This window comes from Bactrocera tryoni, chromosome 3 (genome assembly GCF_016617805.1).
Source record: "Bactrocera tryoni isolate S06 chromosome 3, CSIRO_BtryS06_freeze2, whole genome shotgun sequence".
Lineage (NCBI taxonomy): Eukaryota > Metazoa > Arthropoda > Insecta > Diptera > Tephritidae > Bactrocera > Bactrocera tryoni.
The window spans coordinates 30,021,342-30,045,887 of NC_052501.1; the positions used below are offsets into that span (position 1 = coordinate 30,021,342).

The 24,546-nt window shown below is 35.1% G+C and overlaps 1 protein-coding gene and 1 pseudogene across 1 annotated transcript; one reads left to right on the forward strand and one right to left on the reverse strand.

Annotated features, from left to right (window-relative positions):
• The first annotated feature begins 592 nt into the window (after positions 1-592).
• LOC120772606 lies at positions 593-1,311 on the forward strand (annotated as a pseudogene).
• Positions 1,312-5,954: 4,643 nt separating this feature from the next.
• LOC120772214 (isocitrate dehydrogenase [NAD] subunit 1, mitochondrial-like) lies at positions 5,955-7,194 on the reverse strand. The gene has a single exon (XM_040100694.1). It carries the CDS (start codon positions 7,135-7,137, stop codon positions 5,995-5,997), a length of 1,143 nt encoding a protein of 380 aa, XP_039956628.1. The 5' UTR covers positions 7,138-7,194; the 3' UTR covers positions 5,955-5,994.
• Between the last annotated feature and the right edge of the window lie 17,352 nt (positions 7,195-24,546).

Genomic DNA, 24,546 nt, shown 5'->3' on the forward strand with positions numbered 1-24,546 from the left:
AAATTTGGTTCACCCCGGTGTTGGACCGACCAGGGTTATTTTTTTGAAGCGCGGCCGAAGGCCGCCCACGCAAAAAGGAGTTCTGCGCAAAGAAGTAGCAATGTCATTGAGGGCATAACAACCACTCTAACATCAATGCGATCTAACGGATATAAGTACTGCTACTTTTAAAGCAAAGTACCGTTGCTTTTATTTGGCATTTTTATAATTATTTCGTGTTTGGAAGATTAAGTTGTGTGGACATATAATTATATTAATTTTTATTAAAATTACGGAAATATTTTTGAAAAAAATGGAAAATAATTCATCAGGTATGATAAATTAAATATTGAAAAGAATATTTAAATCATTGTTTCTAATACTTTGTTACAATTATATGTAGATCTGAAACAAGAAGCGACTATAAATGTTCGCAAATCAAACAAATTGAGCGTGTCAGAGGTGAAGAGAATGTGGAATATTTCAAAAATATTCAACACATTTCAAACAAAGGAGAGCTGCATATTATTCTGCGAAGAGGAGGGTCTCATTGCCAGAGGAAGGACTTGCAGGGTGCATAGACTGCCAATGGTGCTCTCCATGACGGGAAATAGCACCGTCGGTACGTTTAGGTGCCGAAAAGGATCTTGCCGAATGCGTTCCGGAATATCTCGATCCACGGGCACCTGGCTGGAAAATGTTAGAATACCATTACCACAAGTTTTTTACTTAATGTTTTGCTACGCATCGCACTGGTCGCATGACGTAGTAAGGAAAAACAGTATTGTCAGGGAATCTATTTTATCTAGCGCTACCATATGTGACTGGTATAATTACTGTCGCGAAGCGGTAGTTTTATAACAAGTGGAAAATCAGGAGGCGGTAGGTAAAATAGGTGGCCCTGGCAAAAAGGTCCAAATTGATGAAAGCAAATTCGGGAAGAGGAAATTTAATAAAGGTAAGGTTAAAAATATACAATATTAGGTACTTACTCATATGTTTTTCTCATTTTAGGCAGGAGTGTGGAAGGTCACTGGGTGTTGGGGATGATTGAGGATGGGAGCGACGACCTGGGGCTGGAGGTATGCCCAGATAATGTTAGGTCTGCGGAGGTGCTCATACCCCTGATTAAGAAGCATGTTGCGCCAGGAACTACATTAAACACAGATTGCTGGAAGGCGTACGATGGTTTGGCGAATCACGGGTATGAGCACCGAAAAGTAAATCACAGCGATTTGGACAATCCATTTGTGGCTGCAGATGGAACGCATACGCAGCGTATAGAGTCCCAGTGGCGTGTGATTAAAAGGTTTTTTGCGAGGGACAACCACAACAATCCCGAAAACTACGCCGACCTAATTTTTGACAATGTTTGGCGGAAAAATGTGGCCAACAGACACGAAGATCCTTTCGTCAAATTATTAGAGGCAATAAAATTTATATACAAGCCTTAATACACGTTTGTTTTATTAAATTTAAATAATTTCTTTATATTTTATGTTCAACGCGAAAAAATTCTGATACACCCTGGTGTTGGACCGACCAGGGTTATTGTTTTTTATAGGTTGTTGATTTTCGTATTTGGGGTATAACCTGTGCCCTTTATTTCATTTAGTTATTTTACAAATGATGTTGATAAGGTAACACTGATTATATGACAGTTTGTAATTCATTTGTTATTCTTAAATAATCAAATTCAACAATAATTTAAATGCGTTTTAAAAGCTATTTTTGCACTATATTATATAAAATAAATGTGTGCAAATGAATAAGTGATGTGTTAGTGTATATAAAAGTGAAAAATATAAGTGCAAAATTAATTTTATATATCGAAAATATGTAATTAAAATATTGCAAATTTTCAACATAAAACGCGCATATCTCGAAAACTATAAGCTTCCTGCGGCTATAACCATATATATTCGTGATCTGGAGAATCTCCTCTATCCGACCATACCCATTTTATTCCCGAAATAATGGGATGGTATACTAAATTCTTCCCAGAGAATTCTCCGGTCTTGAAACCTTCTGTTAGTCGCCGCATTTTTTCGTAGAATTTTCGAGGATTACCCTTGTCGGCCAGCTTGTCAAGCTCTTCATACTCACGCATTTCGGCCTCTTTCTTTTTCTGTCTGCAAATGCGTCTCGCTTCCCTCTTCAACTCTCGGTATCCATCCCATCTCGTAGGTGTTGTGGTCGATCGTAGCGTTGCGAGGCAGGCAGTCGTTCGGCTGTCTGTTGTGAGTGCAGCTTCACGGTGTCGAACCTTCCGTGTGTTTGTTGGCGAGAGTTTTTTGCAGCACAGAGGCGGCCGCGAATCTTGGCTGCAACAAGATAGTGGTCCGAGTCGATGTTAGAAACTCGGAGCGCACGCACCTAAAACACTGGAGACGAGTCTCCGTCTATTTCAACATGATCGACCTGGTTGGTGTTTTTTCGATCCGGTGACAGTCACGTGGCTTGATGAATTTTCTTATGCTGGAATCTAGGGCTACAGATGACCATATTTCGGGCACCGGCGAAGTCGATTAGCCTTAACCTATTTGGTGATGTTTCATCGTGGAGGCTGAATTTACCGACCGTAGTGCCAAAGATACTTTTTTTGCCCACCTTGGTGTTAAAGTCGCCAAATACCATTTTGATATCGTGGCGGGGGCAGCTCTCATAGGTGTACTTCAAGCGCCTTCTTACTTTAGCACGCCTTCAATGGCGGATGTTCTTAGGCTACCCAGAGAATACTTGGGCAAAAACCGGAAGTCGTGATTTGCTAGGGCCATATGTAAAAGAATCGTTTCTGGCGATCAGAGAACTTTCCTCACTTACGTGAACTTCTACACATGACTCCATCCTCCTATAACTAGTATATGTATGTATGTATATTTAAAATTGCTTGTATTTCGATCCTCTGGTTGACATTTTACACGTTGCAAGAGTAACCATTTTCGGTTGCAACTTAGCCCTTCCTTACTTATGTTTGTTGAAGTAAAAAGTTTCCAAATAATACTTACATGAATAATAAACATACGCTTACTATATATGGGGATGGCGTAGAAAGTCGAACCTTTGGACTAGAAACTAAAAAAATTAGCGTATCCCTGCCCTCTAAGAAGGCCTACCCATTCCCTATATAATGGTACTTTTAAAAACTATTTAAAGTGCGATGAAGACATAGCTAAACACGTTAGAGACATTAAATTTTATTTTACCCCCGAGATGGTATGAGATGGCTCTATAGAAAGCGAAGTCCAAATTGGGCAATGGGAGTGGCACCGCCCACTTTTAATCGAATACATAATACATACTTATATAAAATTCTTCTGAAATTCTTATATTACAGTTTGAAAATGGACGAAATTGGACTACAGCTACGCTCACTTCCAACATAACCAAATTTTAAATTCCATTTAAAATTTTCACTTTCCAGTATACAAGTGCCTTTGTAGTATGATAAAGTGGTTATGAACAAAAGTTCTCAAAATCGAACCAAAACTATTCAAGCCCCTTGATACTGAATATGTGGACCCTAACACCTAAAGATGACTTTTTACTGAAAATATCATTCCATGTGTGAGATACCTGTACATATGTAATTGAAATTCAGAGAGAATCTTTTAATGATAATTGTATGTCTGTATTTCCTGTCCTTAGCCCCCATAAGTATATGGTACGTATCTTTTAATGATAATTGTATGTCTGTATTTCCTGTCCTTAGCCCCCATAAGTATATGGTACGTAATATTAAGATTTCAGAGCTTCCGGATGACTATATACCCCATATACTACTGTGATCAAATTGAATTGTGAATTTTGTCCATTTCATATCCTTCAAACTAATCCCCTCCCGCTGCAATACACTTATGCCAACGAAAATCCTTCGTTGTGATGGCCATCAGAGCCTTTTTCGATTCAGCTTTTATATCCTTAATTGAGTCAAAACGGTGTCCTCGGAGTGGCCATATGAATTTGCTGAATAGCCAGAAGTTACACGAAGGTAAATCAGACGAATGCTCTGGTTGCGACACGTAATTAGTTGAAAATGTGGCGAAATGATCACACATTATCGCACTTCTTAATTCAATAAATTCAGACATAGTAAAAATCGAAGATTTCACTTTTAGAGCCTCATAAAACAACGCATATCTCAAATACTAATGAATATTTTGACGCTAATAGTACTACCAACTTACATAAAATAAAAATTACCGATTCGAAAACACGCGAAGTATAAATAAAAATTCACCTTTCAATTTGATCACAGCAGTATGTGAGTTATCTCAAAGGAAATGAGAGAGCGCATTTTACTCATAACAGCGTATCTTATCGCTTTAAATAAATAAGACATTATAATTTTCGAACATCCGGATGGTTTTACTCCATAAGATTGGTGAGTGTATGTGAGGTACCTGAATTAAACTCTGAGAACATTTTATTAATCTGTGGCATGTTAAAGTACATATGTAGTATTAGCAAAAATAGATAAAATCGCTTCAATCGTAATGCAATCAGTCCATTCTTTTCTCTGCACCCATAACACCCCTTATTATTATTTCCAAACTTTCCATCTATATTCAAATCGTTCAGGTTGATTAGATTGTGTGGCATTTTAGCGAAACTAAATTACTAAACAAGTTTTCTTAAAAATTATGTGATTTGTCGCTGACTTAAAACGGAATTGGTTTAGTCCATGGCCTAAACCTTATATCCCTAATATCATAAAATCTGATCCTCTGGTTGACGTTTTCCACATTAACTCAGTATATTAAATTCAGCCTCTTCGCTCGAGTCAATATCAGGTATCACACGTATATCAAGTATATCAATAAAATTAAGTCTAAGTTTATGGCTTTCAATATAAGTCAAGAAGATACCCAAATTGATACTCCCGAATTTAGCCATTCCTTACTTGTTTTATATAAGAGTTGTTTTGACTTTTAACATAAAGAGAAAAATAACCCATGTTCGTTCGAATTCTAAGCTACCTTCCACCAATTTTCAGACAAATTGGTTCAGCCGTACCTCCCACCAATTTTCAGACAAATTCGTTCAGCCGTTCTTGAATCTTGGGTAACTAACACGACTTTTAATACATATAATATATGTAATATCTGTATATGTGGTGTATGTATATAAGCATTATAGCTATATGCAAGATTTGATCACGTTTGAAAAAAGAGGTTTTAAGGATGTTAACAGAGCGAGGCCAAGATAACATGCAAATACTGTCTCAAATATGAAATTCTCTTGAGAGAGTATTTAAAGGAATTCAATAGAAATATTTCCAAGTACCAAATGATCTATGATACATACAAGGTGCGTTCCAAAGTAAACAGGACTTTTTGAATCCAGCGCCCCCCGGTGGCGACATCTATATGTCGACTGGTGCGGTAGAATTTGCTAACTTTATCGATTGTCCAGTGAGAATTTCATAACATTTCATTGATTGGAAGCAAAGTTATTGTGTCAGCATGTTTGTGTTATCGGTGCGAAAATGAGCTTCGAACAAAGAGCCAACATTACATTGTGTTTTAAAATTGGTAAAACTTTTACTGAACCGATGATTGCCTATCCCGTAGCAGAGTTCACGAGTGGTTTCAACGTTTTCAAAGTGGTCGTGAAGACATAAATGACGATCAACATGTGGGCCAATCAAAATCCGTGATCACCGGAAATTCCATCGAAACTGTGCGTGAATTCATCAAAAATCAGCCGAAATCATCATTGAAATTCATGGAAATGGAATTGAACATCTCCAAAACCTCGCATTTTGACCGAGCTTCTTCCTTTTTGGTTATGTTCTTTGCTGTTTTTTTAAGTCCTGTTTACTTTGGAACGCAACTTGTATGTATAATTAAAAGTTTCGTTCACTTTTGTTTAGTTTTTGTAATGGATAAATACATATACATACATATATACGTAATCAATAATTTTGCACAAACATTACATTGGTTTAAAGTATTAATTATGTAAGTTTCCAAAAATGTTTAAGCTGAGTGCGATAAAAGCACTTGCTCCAGGTCAATAGTGTTTGCATTTCAATCGATTAACAATATCGCAAATGACATATTCGCCCGAGTCTGAGCCACCGAACTCTCTCGTTCTAATATCGCGACAAATCATCGTCGTCATTAGTTCATCGTAAAGTACTTGGGCGCAATCCAATTCCCCCAAATATTTTAATAAATCAATGCAAGCGCGTACAATTCCATAAGGACTAAGCACATTGGAAGTAGTTACGGACAGGCGGGTCTGCAGAGGCTTAAAAACAGCATGATGGTCGCCACGCTCAGTAGAACTAAACAAACTGGCACCCCCACAAACTGCACTTGCTATGGATGCGACAAAGGTCCCATATCGATCGGTGGTACAGATTATGTCGAAACGTTTAGGTCTCATCACAATACTGCGCACCAAATCGTGGATCGGAATTAATTCAAATTCAAAATTCGGCTTCATTTCATTATACATTTCCAAGGCAATCTTATTGTACATTCCGTCAGAGAGTGGAAATTCCAATTCTTGGTGACCAAAAGTGACTTTCTCATGGCGATGTTCAATGGCATAATGGAACACAAAGTTGAAATAGCGTTTAATATATCGTTGCTGCACAATTTTCAGTGTCTCCACCATACCCGGTACTGGTGTGTATTCCAATTTCGAGAAGTTACCTGCATTATTCTGCATCAATACCGTCATATCCACATCTGGGTATCTACATTTGTAACCCTCGATCGAATTCACATGTATTATACCCACATACAAATCCAGATCGTTGTTGAGCAGCAGTTGTTTGTGTTTTTCGTCGGGATCGTGCTGTAAGTCAACATGTATTGCATGACGATTGCGTTGCACCGACTGTAGATATTCCATGGGATACTGGTTTTCATCCGGTCCCAATTGAATCTTTTCGAACGTCACTGGAACTTTAGCTACCTCGAATAAATGTTTGATGAAATGCGCACCTTGCTTGCCGATGATCGATGAACCCGTTAGTAGGGTTACAAAATATTCACCGCCATATTTAGAAGGTGGCAACACTTTTACAAATTTCGGGGGAAGATCGTTTTTCTCGTAATCGTGACCTTGTACTTCGATATTAGCGATGAATCGATAATTAATTCGTTTAAGTAGATTCACTGGTAATTTTCTAAGAAATTGCATAATTACATTAATACAGATATTTTGTATGTTTTCAAAAAGTCAAAAAGGCAAAAATTGTATGACTTATTTCCCTTAAAAAAATAAATGTATTCACAGATGTTTGTATCTTTTTGATTTTTATACTCTCGCAACATGTTTCTTTAGAGTATAATAAATTTTTTCACCTTAATTTTATTTTTAAACTAGAAAAATATAGAGTTATATCTACTTAAGTACATATGTATGTATATAAGTAAATAAACGAGGTGAATTAAAGGTGACTCTCCGTCCATCCGTCTACTCAACTGATAACTTGAGTAAGAATTAAGATGTCTTAATGATACTTGATGCATATGTTCAATGCCATCGAAGGGAGGTTGCTATTGCCACACCCACAAAATGCCGTTTTTCGAAAATTTATACAGTGTCATAACTAAGCGAAAAGCAAGAAAAAACGTTGACTTCGTAAAAACTTAATATGCCCCGTCCAGGACATGAAAAATACTATTTAATACGGGGCATGCCGCAGATATTAAATTTTACAATCAAGATGGTACGGACAGTGGGTGTGGCTCCTACTATATACCATCCACTTTACAGCAAATTATGTTATTAAAATATTGTTTTGCAGATAGGGTTTTTGCAATCCATGATTTACCTCAATGAATGCCACAGAGCATCTTTTTCTAGAAATATGTTAGTATTTCATATTGCCAAAAATTGATGATATTGATTGAATACTTCCCCTTATGGATATGTATGGATGTATGTAAAGAAATATTTTTCAGCTTGCTTTTGACTTTATACCGTGTAAACGGGTCAATATATAAGGTACCTTAAACAAATTAAGAGAATGTGACGCCCTAATAATAGTGTGTCCTTGTGTCCTCAGGTCAGCTCAATAATAAATAATGGTTGCATATACAGCGGATGTATCGGTCAATTAGTAAGATATCTAGCAAAATTGTGAATGAAGTGAATGTCCTATACTAGATCTATTCAGAAAATTCGAGTGTGACATCTTAATATTACTATTATACAGATTTTTGAAAAATAATCTGGTTTAATGTTGATCATGTATCGAATTGGTTTAAACCTTGGCCTGAACCTCAACTCGCTAGTATAATTGAAAATATAATAAACTTAGCCCCGTTTGGTTGAGTTTATAGTAATGTATATCAATTCAAACTCTATTAAGTCAGTAAGGTTGATTTTCAAATAAATATTACGGGGACGAAGCAAAATGTGGTAATGAAACTTATTGAATCTACGACTTATAATATACGAGTACATCTTATATGTAAGTTACCAAGATACCAAATTTGTTTGTATTCCTCTCGGTTTCTTCGAATAAAGAATATTGAATTCTTACCGTGCGATTCTGTACTGTGATACAGTCTCAAGTCTCTAAATTTCAGATTTTAAGTTAGAAGCAATTTTTGAGACTTGAGACGATTTTGCTATTCTGTAAGTGACAGTCACAAAATCTATTACATTTCATTATTCAGAGATGTTTTTACACTTGAATGAAAGTAAATATGTCGATAACAAATATTAAATTTTCTATAACATAGTCAAAAACATAATTATCAATAAAAATAAAAACATCTGTTGACTTTGTTTCATACTATTTACGAAATTTATGTAAAATTAATTTATTTTAACCTTTTCGTGTTTGAGTTGCTTAAAAATATAAAAAACGACAATCGACTAATAACTGTGGTGACCTCTATTCAGTATATTCAAAATGGCAGACAAGAGTTCTTTTTAGTTTTGTGATCTGCTAACTACCAGGTCTCAATATTTTGAGACTAACGCTAGAGACTGTTTAGTGAATAGTAACTAGTCTCAAATTGAGACTTTGCCTCAAAATGTCTCAAATAGAGACTAGAGACTGGTTACAGAATCCCGCTATTAGAGACTTGAGACTGTATCACAGTACAGAATCGCACGGGAACTCTATCTTCGTGTGCAATGAAGGGGAGATAAAGCAGATAATGATATTAATAATTTTATTAACATTCTCTGAAAATAGCTTACTGAAACAAGGAATGTTAAAGAATGATGTTAATTTTTTAATATTCTTTGCCTTTAATAATATTCTGTTAATTAATTGAAGTGATTAAAAATTATTGCATAATTTTAGGCGGTAGCTAATATACTAGCAGAGAACGTAAAATAATAAATAATAAAATAAATATACGTTCTATGACCCATGTTTCGGTAAAAACCCACGTAATTATCAGCTGCAATTGACTGAATTTAAATACATAATAAATAACACACCCACTGCAATTGCAGATGAATTTTTTATCTATCAAGTAAGTAAGGGCTAAGTTCGGGCGCAACCGAACGCTTTATACTTTTGCAACTGGCCAGAATCAAAGCCAGGAAAATACCTTAAAATCAAAATCATCAACCAGAGGATCGGCATCTAAGCAAATTTAAATTTATATTATTAGCTGGATTCTGTAACCAGTCTCTAGTCTCTATTTGTGACATTTTGAGGTAAAGTCTCAATTTGTGACTAGTTACTATTCACTAAACAGTTTCCAGCATTAGTCTCAAAATATTGACTCGAATTTGAGACCTGATAATTAGCTCAGCTCAGTCACAAAACTAAAAACAACTCTTGTCTGCCATCTTGAATATACTGAATAGAGATCATCATAGATATTAAACGATTGTCGTTTTTTTATATTTTGTAAACAACTCAAACACGAAAAGGTTAAAAATAAATCAATTTTACATAAATTTCGTAAATATTATTAATCAAAGTCAACATATATTTTTATTTTTATTGATGATTATGTTTTTTGCCTATGTTATAGAAAATTTAATATTTGTTATCGACATATTTACTTTCATTCAAGTGTAAAAACATCTCTGAATAATGAAATGTAATAGATTTTGTGAATGTCACTTACAGAATAGCAAAATCGTCTCAAGTCTCAAAAATTGTCTCTAACTTAAAATCTCAAATTTAGAGACTTGAGACTGTATCACAGTACAGAATCGCACGGTATATATACTTTATATAACTCATACACTGACCGAAAATTTCGGCAAAATATTTGTTAGAAAAACTCTCTTATCTCTTATATCTTTGCTATTATCATGCCACATACCTACTAAAAAAATTTCCCTGAGTTTCACTAAGCTACCTCACATACAATCACCAATCATATGAACCAAAGTCAGCCGAATATTCGAAAATTCTGGTAATAGTTACATATATGGGGAGTTTTTCGCTCGATTATCTCTATTTTGGGCATAAAGATGAACTGTTAACTGTACATCTCGCACATTTACCTATGTACATACATACATATATGTTTCGGCAAAAGTCAACTACAGATACTGGGGTCCACATATTTAGTACCTTGGGGCTTAAAAAGTTTTATTTGGATTTGGACAATTTTTGATCATACTTTAGAGCAATTATTCGTGCAAAATTGTATCCCGTTATATTAACTACTTCTTGATTTTGGTATTGGAAAGTGAAGGAATGAAGTAAAATTTAATATTGTGCTCTATGAAAACTAGGCATAGGTAGGTAGGACTGCAGCCCTATCGGGCTCAATTAGCACTTGATGTGCCATTTTGATGAGAACTAGGCATACTTGTAGTCTAATTTAACTCATTTTCGCACAGTAAAATAAGGATGTGAGAAAAATTCGAAGGACCAAATTTAGTCGGGTCCCATCAGTAGGAGTTCTTATAATATTTGGGTTGAGCAAATTTGGTTGTTCTAGCTTTAGTAAATTAGGAGATATGTATGTATATTAAACTTTTTAGAGAGTCACGGCCTCTTCAAAATTTAGCTTTTTAAAAATTGTTTGCTCACAGGATTCTCTGTGCCAAATTCTATCTTGATTCAGAGCTTAGTTATGACACTTTATAAGTTTTCGGTTAATGCCGTTTTGTGGGCGTAGGGTCCGATTACGCCCATCTACGAACTCGTAATTTTCTTTGTACTAAGAAATCTGTTTACCAAGTTTCATCAAGGTATGTATATCAATATTTACTCAAGTTACAGCTTGCATGGACAGACATACATATGTATATTCACCCAGATTTCAACTTCTCTCGTCATCCAGATCATTTATATAAGTATGTATGTATATATATTTATTTGTATTTAGGTGATGCATACAACCTTAGGGTGAACAAAACTATAACAGGTAGCAGGAGTATAAAAATTAAGAGGTCACTTAAATTGTTTCAGCTGTTTTGAATATTTTTTTCTTAGCTTGGGAGTGTTAAAAAACTCCAGTTGCTTAGTTACAAGATGTGGTTTGCTCAAATCCCGCAACTGCATAGACAATAGATGTGTTGAAAATAAGATGGAAAAAATTCACTTGGTTTTACATAAAAATTTTCAAACCGAAACTCGATATAACAAGGAAGTTTGCAAGTTTTAAAAAATAATTTTATGTCTTCTTTTGAAGAATAAAGAATTCCTTTGAAAACCTTTAACTTCGGTTGCACCGAAGCTGAAATATAAAGCTAAAAGCTAAAAATATTTTGGTTTTGGTCGTTTAGTTTGTTTGGCAGCCAACTATAGTGGTCCGACCGGAGGCAATTTCTTCGGAGGTTCAAGCTTTACCTTGAATCCATGCCAAACGATATCGGTAGACAAAATAAAAAAAGTGTTTTTATACCAGACCGTAATCTTGATCGTTCAGTATGGCAGCTATCTGCTAAAGTTGCCGTAGTGATCCTATAAAGCTTCCGAATAATCATTGGCCGGTGAGTGTTCCCTTTTAATGAAGTTCTTTGTACTTAAATTTTCTGTAAAAACAAATAGCTTCAGCTAATAGTCCAAATGTGCGATCAAATTTGAGAGTAAGTACTGAAATTTTATTAATGTTATAAACTTCGTGACGAACCCAAAAATAAGGTGACATTTGAATTTAAACTGCGCGCGTCGAAGGATTTGGAGAATTACATTTTTTTTAGGTTGGTAGTACTGTCAGTCACATTTATGTCAAATTTCATGTCAAAATATTTATTAGTGTTTGAGATACATGTCATTTTGTGAGCTGCTAAAAGTGAGTTTTTCGTTTTTTGCGACGTCGAAATTTGTTGAGCAAAGAATTTGCATTAAATTTTGTTTACGGAATCAATTTTCTGCTGCGGATACGTTGAGGATGGTGCAGAAAGCCTTTGGTGATGAGGCTATGTCTAAAAAAAATGTTTACAAGTGGTATAGTGAGTTCCAAGCCGGCTGTGAACGTGTCGAAGACGAAGAGCGTCCAGGGCGACCATCCACCGCAACCGACGAACCTCACGTTCAACAAATCAAAGATTTGGTGATGAAAAACCGTCGATTAACAATTAGTGACCTTGCTGATGAATTTGGCATATCGAAAGGCTCAGCCAATACCATTTTGAAGGATGTTTTGGGTCTCAAGCGCGTCAAATCTCGACTGGTACCGAAAACATTGAATTTTTTGGAAAAAAGGCGTCGCGTTGAAGTGTGTGAAACAATGTTTTCCGACTACCAGGGTGTTATGAAACGCATTATTACTGGCGATGAGACTTGGATCTATGCTTACGACTCCGAAACAACCGATCAATCGAGCGAATATCGTGCCAAAAGAGAGCCGATACCAAAAAAATCGCGCCAAAGTCGCTCAAAAATCAAGGTCATGTTGACTGTTTTCTTCGATTATCGTGGTGTTGTGCATTATGAATTCCTTCCAACTGGTCAAACAGTCAACAAGGAATATTATTTGAACGTTATTCGTCGTTTGCGTAACGCTATCCGCCTAAAAAAGCCGGATTTGTGGAAAGACAATTCTTGGTTTTTACACCACGATAATGCACCATCCCATACTGCCCTCGTAATTCGTGATCATTTCGCCAAAAACTCAACCCATATCGTTCCTCAACCACCGTATTCACCTGATCTGGCGCCGTGCGACTTCTGGCTGTTCACCAAGCTCAAAAGACCGCTCCGGGGACACCGTTTTTATACGATAGAGGAGATTCAAGCCGCAGCGAAGACGGAACTGAAGGCCATCCCGGAAAGTGACTACAACCAATGTTTCAAAGATTGGAAAATCCGTTGGCATAAGTGCATTGCATCGGGAGGGGATTACTTTGAAGGGGACGAAATTGATTTGGAAGAATAACTAAAGAATTTTCAAAATAAATACAATGTCACCTTATTTTTTGGGCACAGTATATCATATTACCCTGTAAGTTCGTCACGAAATTTATAACACCCAGAAGGAAAAGTCGGAAACGATATAAAGCATATACATACATAAATATATAAATGATACCCAAATATATCAATATGAAATTTTGCATTCGTCCTTTTCTCCTCAAGATGCTTTTCGTAGCCGCATACATCGGTTCATTATGGGATATAGCTGCAATATAAACGATCGATGAAGCTGAAGTTCTTGTTCGGATAACTTTTTATTTTGACAATGTACCTCTTCGCTATTTGGCATGATAAGCGTCTTTTTATACACTTTAATCAAACAAAAATGCGCCTGTGAAGGCTTTGGTGCAACCTCAGCTAAGCTATTTTTCTTGTTTTCAGTTAATAAGCATTATCAATAGATATCATCTATCATAGTTTCAGGGAAAATCAATCAATGTTATTTTACCCATTGTTTCCAGATAATCTGCTTAGTTTCATAATCCAATCCAGCAAATATAACGATTACCGTAAAGCTATTCCCGTTACTATTACCTTTCCAATTATCATTATCATTGACATTAGTATTAAGTTAACCGAACTATTACTCCATAATTCCCCTGGTAGACATCTACTCACATTCATATGTACATATGTATTTAAGTAAAGATTAAACTAAACTTATTATAATTATTGATATGATGTCTTTAAAAATAATTCCAGAGAAATCAAAAACTCAAATCCCTTTTTTGCAGTTGCACAATTATAAAGTCATCAAACATTTATGTATGTATTATTCTTGATTTTCGACAATTAAACCAATATGTCTGGGGATCCATAATCCGTATGATGAGACATACTCTCTGTTGCTTACCCTGCTGGCTGCTCATAAAAGCGATATTAAACGTGTTTTATTTTATTTCAATTTGTACTTTTACACTTCAATTTGGCCCACATGCTGGCGGTGACGATGACTGCGGCACTAAACTTTTTATTAACCTCACACACTCCTGAAGAAAGCTTTTATGGGAGGTGAGGAATTCTGAATTCATTTTTGCGAAAATAATTTACACCAAACAAATTCTTAACTGGATTAGTAAGCCATCTTGATAGCAAATTGCTCTTACGGAGAGATCATATTAAAAGCGAAAATTAAATGCACCCACTAATAAAAGTAAATTCTACCGTCCAAAAATGTGTGCAAAAGAACTGAAAGCGAAAAAAGAACACAGATAAATGTACTCACCACCGAATCGTTGTCACTTCAGCGTAGAGTGGAAAGTGGGTCAGTTCTTACAATGCGAGATACGTGCATTTCCAACAAGTGGATTATGACAGAAATTCCCTTTGAATGAGACGCGAATGGACGACAGCTAGTTGTTTGCCGAACGGATTCACATTTCAAGGTATCACTCAAAATATTTTATGGCAAGTTCTTTAAACTTAATTGGGTAAAAGACAAAATGTTTATTAAGATTTGTACCCCGCGCATATGGCGTGCAATGCATTATGATTTCATTAGATGAGTTCTATAAACCTGTTTATATACATACTTATGTATCTATTAGATTAGTTAGAAGTTTCTTTTATGTAAAATCACATAACCTGCTCGAATGATTTCAACCAAATTCTTTATATGAATATTAAATTCTTTCACTTTCCAGTATACAAATCAAGAACCAATTAGTATAAGGTGGTAAAAAGCACGAATAGTGCCTTTGAAGTATGCGACCTCATGACTAAAAATTGTTTAAATTCAACGAAAACTGTTCAAGCCCCTTGGTAACGAATATGTAGGCCCCAGGACCAATAGTTGTCAAAATTCAAGGTTATGTTGGAAATTTTCTCCGATTATCGAGGTATGGTAGTTCAGTTTTCAATCGTTTTATGTCAGTGCGAATAAGAAATATATAAAGATGTCCATAAAATTAAAATAAATTCGTACGTGCAGAAAAATCCTATCGTGAAATTGGTAATACTATAGTGCAGAAACCTTATTCAAGTGTGCGAAATAGTTATTATAAAAACACTTAATCAACGAGTAAAATTGTGAGGGTAGATCTGGACGACCAAAAAATTCACGCGAGCTATAATAGTTGCGCTGACTGAGATGCAGCAAGGCTTTGCAAAAAAACTTTAATCCCCAAACTGTATGCTACACTTTAAACAAAACTGGTTATCATGGACGAGTTCCACGACGCAAGCGATTTATTTGGCGAACGAATAAAAAACAGAGGCTGGACTTCGCCAAACTTAATGTTAGTCAGCCGGGATATTTCTGGCATATCACTAACCAAATTCAATATTTCAAGTTATTTATTTATATATTTATTATATGTAAAATAATAATTCAATTATTATTATATAGAATATGACAGTTTGATCTGTTTGGGAAAGCCTAACAATAAGTATTCAAATCTTAAAGCTATTTAAAACTCAAGAAGTTTTTGGTGGAACTGCTTGCTCTTTAGTATGTATTTGAATGCAGGAATTTGCCAAGGCATTAGCCAATGGGTTTGGATGTTCGCGAAGTTTAGAAATACAATCTCATTCTGCTGTCCTCTATCTCCTTCATTACCATAGCAATATCAAGATCTTTATGAATGTTTTCATTACGCATGTACCATGGTGAACCCGTGATTGCTCTAAGCATTTTAGAATGGAGCCTTTGTATTATATCAATGTTGGTTGCACAGGTCGTACCCCACAGTTGAATGACATACATCCAAATCGGTTTTATGATTGCATTGAATAACAGGACTTTGTTGTGTAGGCTATGTTTAGACTTTTTGGTCAAATGCCAATTTAAATACTTATGCTTCATGTAATTTATTTTACTCGCTATAAGTATGTTTTCTCCACGTGAGAATTCGATCTTGGTGAATCCCAAGAAAAATTACTCCATTCGATTGGGGTAAAAAGACATTGTTTATTTTAACTATCCGACACGTTTCTGGGCTTAGCGAGAATGTAACATGCTTGCGTATTTGTTCATTAATTATTATATATACGCCAGTTGGCTAGCCATTCTTCGACAAAAGTTAAGCGCTGCTCTAATACTCTTGATGCTCTGATGGGATATTTGTTACGGCCTACTACAGGTGTGGTACACCAGCCCTTATTCGTAAGGTAAAACGTTTTTGATTTTCCACAAAGGACCTTCATGCCAGACCTTATCGAACGCCTGAGCTACATATGTACATCTAGACAAATAGCTGAACAGTACTCTCAGTGCTCGAATGCTTTCCTGATTTAATGCTCTATAGTGCCATGTTTAACACGAAAACCGAATTGGTGAGTTGGTATTATATTATTTTCGTGGAGAAAAGAAGTCATCTTTGATATTAACACTTTTTCAAATATTTTAGAAATCCAGGATAATAGACTTATTGTTCTGTAGGAAGACGGCTGTGCTAAGTCTTTCCCAGGTTTATCTATCTATCATGATGATCTGCGACTTTTTCCGCGAAATTGGATAGTATCCGAAACAAGAATTGCATTGAAGAGCAACGAAAGCATAATTATAGCAATATTTGGTAACTCAATTTGGATTTTTGGAGTAATATTATCGTGTCCTGGCGCCTTTTTCGGATTTAGCTCTTTTATGATTCTAGTAACTTTAGAAGTAGAAGTCCTAATAGACAAGTCTCGTTAGTGGTATTGGGCAAAGTTGGCAACTCAAAGCTGTTCTTTGGGCAATTACAACAACAATCAGCTGATATACTATACAATTTAGTTTGAAATTTCAAATTTGTATTTATTTTAGTTATTTGAGGTCTAGAATACAAAAAACTGAAAACAAGTGTTCATATTTGTCTTAATTTTAACTCAATACTCATCCAAAAAATATGTAATTTTAGTTTGTTTAGATTTTCATTTGTCAAAATGAGGTTTCTCGCTTTGCCAACTACTTTTTTTATGAAAAAACTTGCTATTGTGAATGAAAAAAAAACGATAAACTGGCAATGCCACTAGTTCATTATACAAGCTATGATAGCTTATGACAAGCCAACATATCAGGGTACGAATTATTGCGATTCCACTGTATACATTTTTGGAGTTATGATTATATTTCGTTTTAATATGTAAAAATAAGATGGAAAAATTAATCATGATCATTTTATTTTTATTCTACAAAACCATTCTTGAAAGTTGTGTCAGATTATATAAAATCTTGTAAACCACGAAATTTAATAGAAATATTTTGTTGAGTAAGTTAAGTATTTATTTATATACGTACATATGTACGTATTTATATGTTGGATGTAACAACACCCATTTTAAAATTCATTACAGTTATATCCTATTTGTTTAACTTGTGAGAGTATTTAATGTTCGCATCTGCTTTAACGAGTGCCGCATTACTTGGTTAGTCATCCGAGACCGACCGATAGACATACCTCTCCATATAGTGAGTTCTAAAAGCGTTCAAGTAGTGAACATTTTACTTTTACTACTGAATTTTATCCGAATATGGCAACACTTCACGAAATATTTTTGACTTTTATACAGCATCGATACTCTATTTTTCAAATCCTACTTCGGTTGATTTCCATAATTATTTTAACTAAAAAAAATTTTATACAAATCGATAAGCGCACAGTGTTCAAGTTCTGAGCTCATGTGACGTAAATAATTCCGTTGTTGCAAAATAGTTGTCAGTGTTTCCTTAATATTTTTATTATGAGACATTTTTAGACATAAATTAGAGACTGAACCTATTTTGGCGAAAAACTGTATGTTCGGACTTGCAAAAAGAGGTTTCAGTTAGAGCGTTTGCACAAGAATACAGATTTTCAGTTGGTGTTATCAGCATTTTTAACACACTATCCAGACGTTGTGCAGGCGTAAAATGCTCACTCCTGAAACAAAAAGGACTTTACGGCATTTTAACATAACTTATGCAGCTAAAAACGCAGTGAAGGTGTTATTGTCGGCTTTAGGCACTAGAGTATGCAACAAAAACGCAAACAAAACGAGCTTCAAGATTTTTGGATATGAACCCGCTGATTTGTTTTACATTCAAGACAATGGTCCTAAACCTAAATACCTCACGCATTACGAAATCTTGGTTGGAAATAACCGAATTCAGGTGATGCATGGCCAGCTCAGTCACCTCATCGCAAATTTATGGATTGTAAAAAAACGGTTTATTGCTCAAAGAGAAACACTAAAAACCATAGATGAACTCAAGTTGAAAGAGTTTGGAACAGCTACTTTCCCCAACTTTCAGATAATCTAATTAACCATAAAAGCTAAAGGAGACCCCACAAGTTATTAGTTATTGAACTTCAATCGCCACTTTATTTCCAAGTTCAAATATTGTTCGCGTGCGCGCATTGATTTGAACAATATTTATAGAAAATTAAAATGCTATAAAAAAATCATGAAATGTGTCATATTTGGAGGAAATTCATTGAGAAAGGTAAAATGTACATACATATGTATATTACGTGAACACTTTTTGAATTCAATGTATGTATATATGCACATAGCCATGCACATAGGCACAAGTTGCGGCAGTAAAAATATGCGGAGCACCTTGGTAGCAGAAGGAGTGCATCAGCAAGTGCATATAAAATAATAAAACTGACAAATTAGAATATGTTTCGAAGGCGGAAAACAATCGCACCCTAACTAACGCTTGCTAAGTGCGTGCCCGATAGTTATTATTTCTTTGTATTGATATATGTATGTACATTAGAGTGATTCAAAAAAAAAAAGAAAGCAAAATTTTCCCAAAAATAATCAAAGTTTAACTGTTAATATCTTTTAAACGTTTGGGTTTACGAAAAAATCATAATAGACCTTTTTTGTAGAGCATTCAATTTCCTACAAAATCTAAGGAACAAGATATTTTTTTAAGTAGTTGGAAGCGACATATACATTTTTCTATCTGATAATAAGAAAAAATAGAAAACTGTATGTAGGAGGACCTTCCCCTTACAAGAAAAAACTCATGTTTGGAGAGGCTTTCCTAGAGGTGTCTAGGAATCTATTTTTCCGAGTACCAAACGATATAAAAAATTTTTTTTTTTGAATCACTCTAATGTACATACATATGTATATATTTATTGCGTATAGCCGCTCTCTGTGTTTTATTTAAAATGAAACACATTTATTTCGCAATCAAATGAGAGCAAGCAATTGCAATGCTTTGCAAAGTCCTTGATAATTGCATACATGTGTATTGTGTAGTAAAGAAGAAGTATGTATTTATATACATATGTACAAGTCTATGGATATCGCAGTAAATGCATGTGTCATCATTGCAACGAGACTTCAAGGGTGTGGCCTCCAAAAATTGTTTTGTTCCAGTAAAGTTGTAAACAAATCGAAATTTTTGCACCATTCATCAGCAAAACACAAATCAAAGCCGGCTAATTATGGTTTTGACCAAGTTATGGAAACCACTTTGTAACTGAAAGCCTCACAGAAGCAAATGCTACTTAATAAGCATTATAAATAAGATAATTCGCTACATTTTATATTAAGTATATAATACCAGTATTAAAGAAGGATCTATTCCATGCTCTTTAATTGTAACAATTATAGACTAATTTATCGGAATAGTTCAAAAAAAGTGTTGTGCATTATTAGAGAAGTAAACAAATAAATTCAAATTTAATAATAAATTTAAATAAGTTATTTTTTCGAATTGTGCGTTGCAAAGTCAACCGGAATATGAAAATATTTTTTGTTGCGTCAGGGTAATCTAATATATGATCTTATGTAGATCAATTTTTCACTTAATTGTGGGAAATCATTCTGTAATCTCCAATAATATATATGCTATAGTTATCCGATATCGGCGGTACCGGCAAATCTGCATCTTCTTGAAGAGAAATAGACGTGTGCAAAATATCGGATCGATATCTCAAAAACTGAGAGCTAGTTACTTTTTGGATATATACCACGATTTACTGTATGTATGTATATATAGGGTATCCGTCGTGTCCTTCAAGGCGTAAAAACTTCGTGGCTAAATTTATATGTACCACATACTTTGATAAGGTAAATTATGGAAAATGTATGACCATTTAGTATTTTCAAGGTAATATATAGTACATATGTACGTAATGTGTGTTTTATATTTCGGAATTTAGTAACCCCCAGTGTTGCAATTTGGTAATCCACAACTTTATCGTAAAGCTTGATATTTGTGATGTTATAAATACTCAGAACGTTTTGGTATACTTCAAGTCGGATTTCGTGAAGGTCGTCCAAAATCAGTTTTTGTTCCGGAACTATGATACCATGCAGAAACTAATATTGGCAGATCGTTATTTGACCTATCGTCAGCAACTTTAGGCATTATTAAACTGTAAAAAAAATGTTCACGTTGGGTCTCAGACAATTTGCCGTTCGCTCGTGTTGATTGGTCGAGAGAATTGTTAAAAAATATGATAGTTGTGCTTTGAAACACGTCTATGAAATCGTGAGATGAGAAAACGTGGACTGACGCGTATACACCCGAAGGTAAAGATCAGTCGACTGTATGGGTCTTTCAATAGCACCAAGCACCGCTAACGAATGGTTGCTTGTTCTTTTTTTGGAATCACTGGATATATCGCAATCATACCACATACAATACAACTGCATTTTAGAGCTACCGTAAAGTCCTGACTTGGGACCGAACGACTTCTTTTTATTCCCATTCGTAAAAAAATAAACAACGTTTTTCGACATCTGAAAGGCGATAGGTGCCTTAGGTAGGCATGTTTTTGAGATACCTGAATCAGAGTGGCAGAAGTGCTTCGAAAATTGATTCAATCGCATGCAAAAGTATATACATAAATCCTAATGAAGAATATTTTTATAAACAATAAAACGATTTTAGATGATTAAAATTTTTGTTTATTCTCTAGTCCGGAAATATAAAATTCCTTAGTTGCCGATCCTCATGTTGATGATTTAGATCTTAAGGTATTTTCCTGGCTTTGTTTCTTGGCAGTTGCATCTCCATGGCTCATTGTTAAAATATATGTGAACATTATGCTTCAATTAACTAGTTTATGTGATGTTAGAGGCTGTTTCTAGCTAATTTTGAGTTGTAGTCAAGAGGTGTAGGAGTCAAACAACCACCAATTACTAAGATGACGAAAGGAGCTGTACGTGATGGAAAATTTTTATACTCTTGCAACCAGTTGCTACAGGGTATTACAGTTTTGTTCACCCGGTTTTACATATCACCTAAGACTAAGCGAGATAGATATAGGGTTATATACATACATATATATAAATGATAAGGATGACGAGAAAATTTGAAATCCGGTTGACTGTTGGTCTGTCCGTCCATCCGTCTGTCCGTGTGTAGGTGCCTCAGTATAAAAAAAATTTCGAGTTCGTAGATAGGCGTAATCGGATCATTGCCACGACCACTTAAGCTACAACAACAAAATTTGCTGAGTAAAAATCTTATAAAAATTTCTACCGACAATGTAAAAATGGATGTTAAAAACTACTAAAAGCTCGAGAAATCAATAACTAAATACGCTTGAGACATTGAATTTTACTTTTTGGTGAATTCCTATATCTCGAGAATCGACCAACCGACAAAATTTAGTACGTGGCATTCTCCTTACATTCTAATGTCATATTTTGAAAATGGACGAAATCGGACAACAACCACGCCTACTTCCCTTATAGCACAATTTTTAATTTCACTTGGTTCGTTCAATTTCCAGTACACAAATCAAGAAGCAATTCATATAACGCGATAAAATTTTGCAAGAATAATGTCTTTAGTGTGTGCCACCGTATGACCAAAAATTGTGAAAACCTAATAAAAACTGTTCAAGCGCCTAGGTACCGAATATTTGGATCCCGGTAACTATAGTTGACTTTTGATCGAAAATGTCGGTCAATGTGTGATATATATAATTGAAATTAAGGGATAATCCTTCTCTTATAATGTTATATCTGTATGTTAAATATCCCTATACCTAATATAAAAATTTTTGAACTTCGGGGTGACGCTGTAGCGCATATATCGGCCAAAGTTATCCCAATGAAAATACGAGAGCGTGGTTTACTCATAACAGTGTATCTTTGTGCTTAAGATAGATAAATTTGAGCGAAAACTTGGCCTAGCCTCTATATAACTAATATCAGGATTTTCGAGCATCCATGACTTTACTCTATATGATTGGTTTTACACCTTAAAGTATTTCCCTGGCATTGATTCTTGTAAGTTGTAAGAATATAAAATGTTTGGTTGCACCCGAACATAGTCTTCCTTACTTGTTTTAATTAAAATTCGTAATGAAGACACTTCAGTCATTTCAATCGCAAAGTTTTCTTTCAGATTTGTTTAGCAATACCACGATTAAGTCTGGACCTGAAATTATAGAAAGACTGGAATTATGTTGTGCAAACGAATGTGTAATAACTATGTACATATAAATATAAACATTGGATAGTCGAAGAAGTCTTTTCGTATTTTGTCAATAGATGTCTTTGCAGTCGTATATCTCCAGTGCTACCAATGGCATTGTCTATACTTTGAAATTTTTTGTATAAAAAAGGAAGAAGGCCACGGAACCCACCAATGAAATTTGTGAAGTATACGGAGACGATGCTGTATCAGTTCGTGGTTCGCTCGCTGCCGTTCTGGAAATTTCGATTTGATGAAAGTTTTACAGTGATGGAAAAATGTCTCTCGCGGAAAAATGGCAAAAAGTGGATGACCAAAATGGTTCATATTTGTTTATTTATTTATTATTATAAATATAAAATAATAAGTAGAAGTTTGATTAGAACTACGAAAAGATTTTTTCGACCACTCAATATATTTTCTTCATTTTTCTGCTACCTTTCCAGAACCTAATCATAGTAGGGAATACCAAAGCGTGCACTATTATTGAACCAACTTTTTTATTTAAGTTGAAACAATGCAGTATCATGAATTTCGTAAAATTAGTATAGGTATTATTTCTCGAACGCTTGAAAAAAAAATATTACCTTTTATATCACGTCACTGAATTATTATTTCTTTCGACTTAAATAACACTATGAAACACACTAAAACACTTGCCTTTTTTAAGAACAAAAGATAAGAAAGAAAGTTGAAAAGTAAAAAGAAAAAATTCCAAAACGGCTTGAATTTAATCGAACTGTTTAACCGGTCTTATTAATTAAACTTATGGGTAAGTCCATTAGCTAATTTGGCAAATCATACATAAAATTATAATATATGAAAATTTTATTAATCATCAACGAAACCACAACACAAAATACGGCATTCATTACAAATATTTGCGAAGAAATTGTGACCGCTAAAGTCAGAACACAGGAAACTGACGCACAAAAATCCCATTTTACTTCAATATTTATAGTGAACATACAAGTATGTATGTATATACATATGTACATATAATACACAACGAATTCAATTACCTGAAGTTTGTAAAGACGCTTATGATTCATGGTGAAAAATCCAAATTTCCTAAAGATAAGAGGAGAATTTTTTGTGAGAATTTATAAGCGGCAAGCTAAGTATACTTCTTTTTCTTCTTTACTAGCGTAGCGTGTTTCCTCCATAACTTTAGTATGCGCAGTCCCAAGGTCTCCTTCGTGAACCATATGTTAGTCGACGCATCTTTTCGTAGAATTTTCCAGGATTACCCCTGTCGGCCAGCTTGTCAAGCTCTTCATACTCACGCATTTCGGCCTCGTTCTTTTTCTGTCTGTCCACTGTAGTCGGAAATGCCACAAGGACCTACTCGTCTCAGTCCTTATCCCGTCCATCGCATTTCTTGGACGGCGTGTGATGATCGTAGTCCTTAATTCGTTTGCCATGATCGTCATCAAATAGCGGGTCTCTCATCCGAGGCTTGTTGTTCTTTTTCATTGGGTGCGTTTTTTACATGGCGGGTCCCAAACACAGCACACAACCCTGTGAAGGGAATATCTCCAGAGAATACTTGGTCAAAGACCGAAAGTCGTGAGCTGCTGGAACCATATGTAAAATGAATCGTTTCTGACCACTCCCAAGTGGATGGGCGATCAGAGAACTTTCCTCACTTGCGTGAACTTCTACACATGTCGCCATCCTCCTAAGCTAAATACAAGGTGCGTTCCAAAGTAAACAGAACAAATGATTTTTTCGGCAAAATCAATTTGATTTATTCAAAATAGTCTCCTTCTGCTTCAGTATAGTATGCCGGTGCAAGCCTTTTGAATGGCCTCTACGTCTGTGTAACGCTTTCCTTTCGTGGGTAAGCGCATTTTTCCGTAAAGGAAGAAGTCACACGGTGCCACATCAGGTGAAT

Bases quoted from the DNA above. Each gene is read 5' to 3' on its own strand.
- LOC120772214 (XM_040100694.1), bottom strand. From the start codon at position 7,137: ATGCAATTTCTTAGAAAATTACCAGTGAATCTACTTAAACGAATTAAT.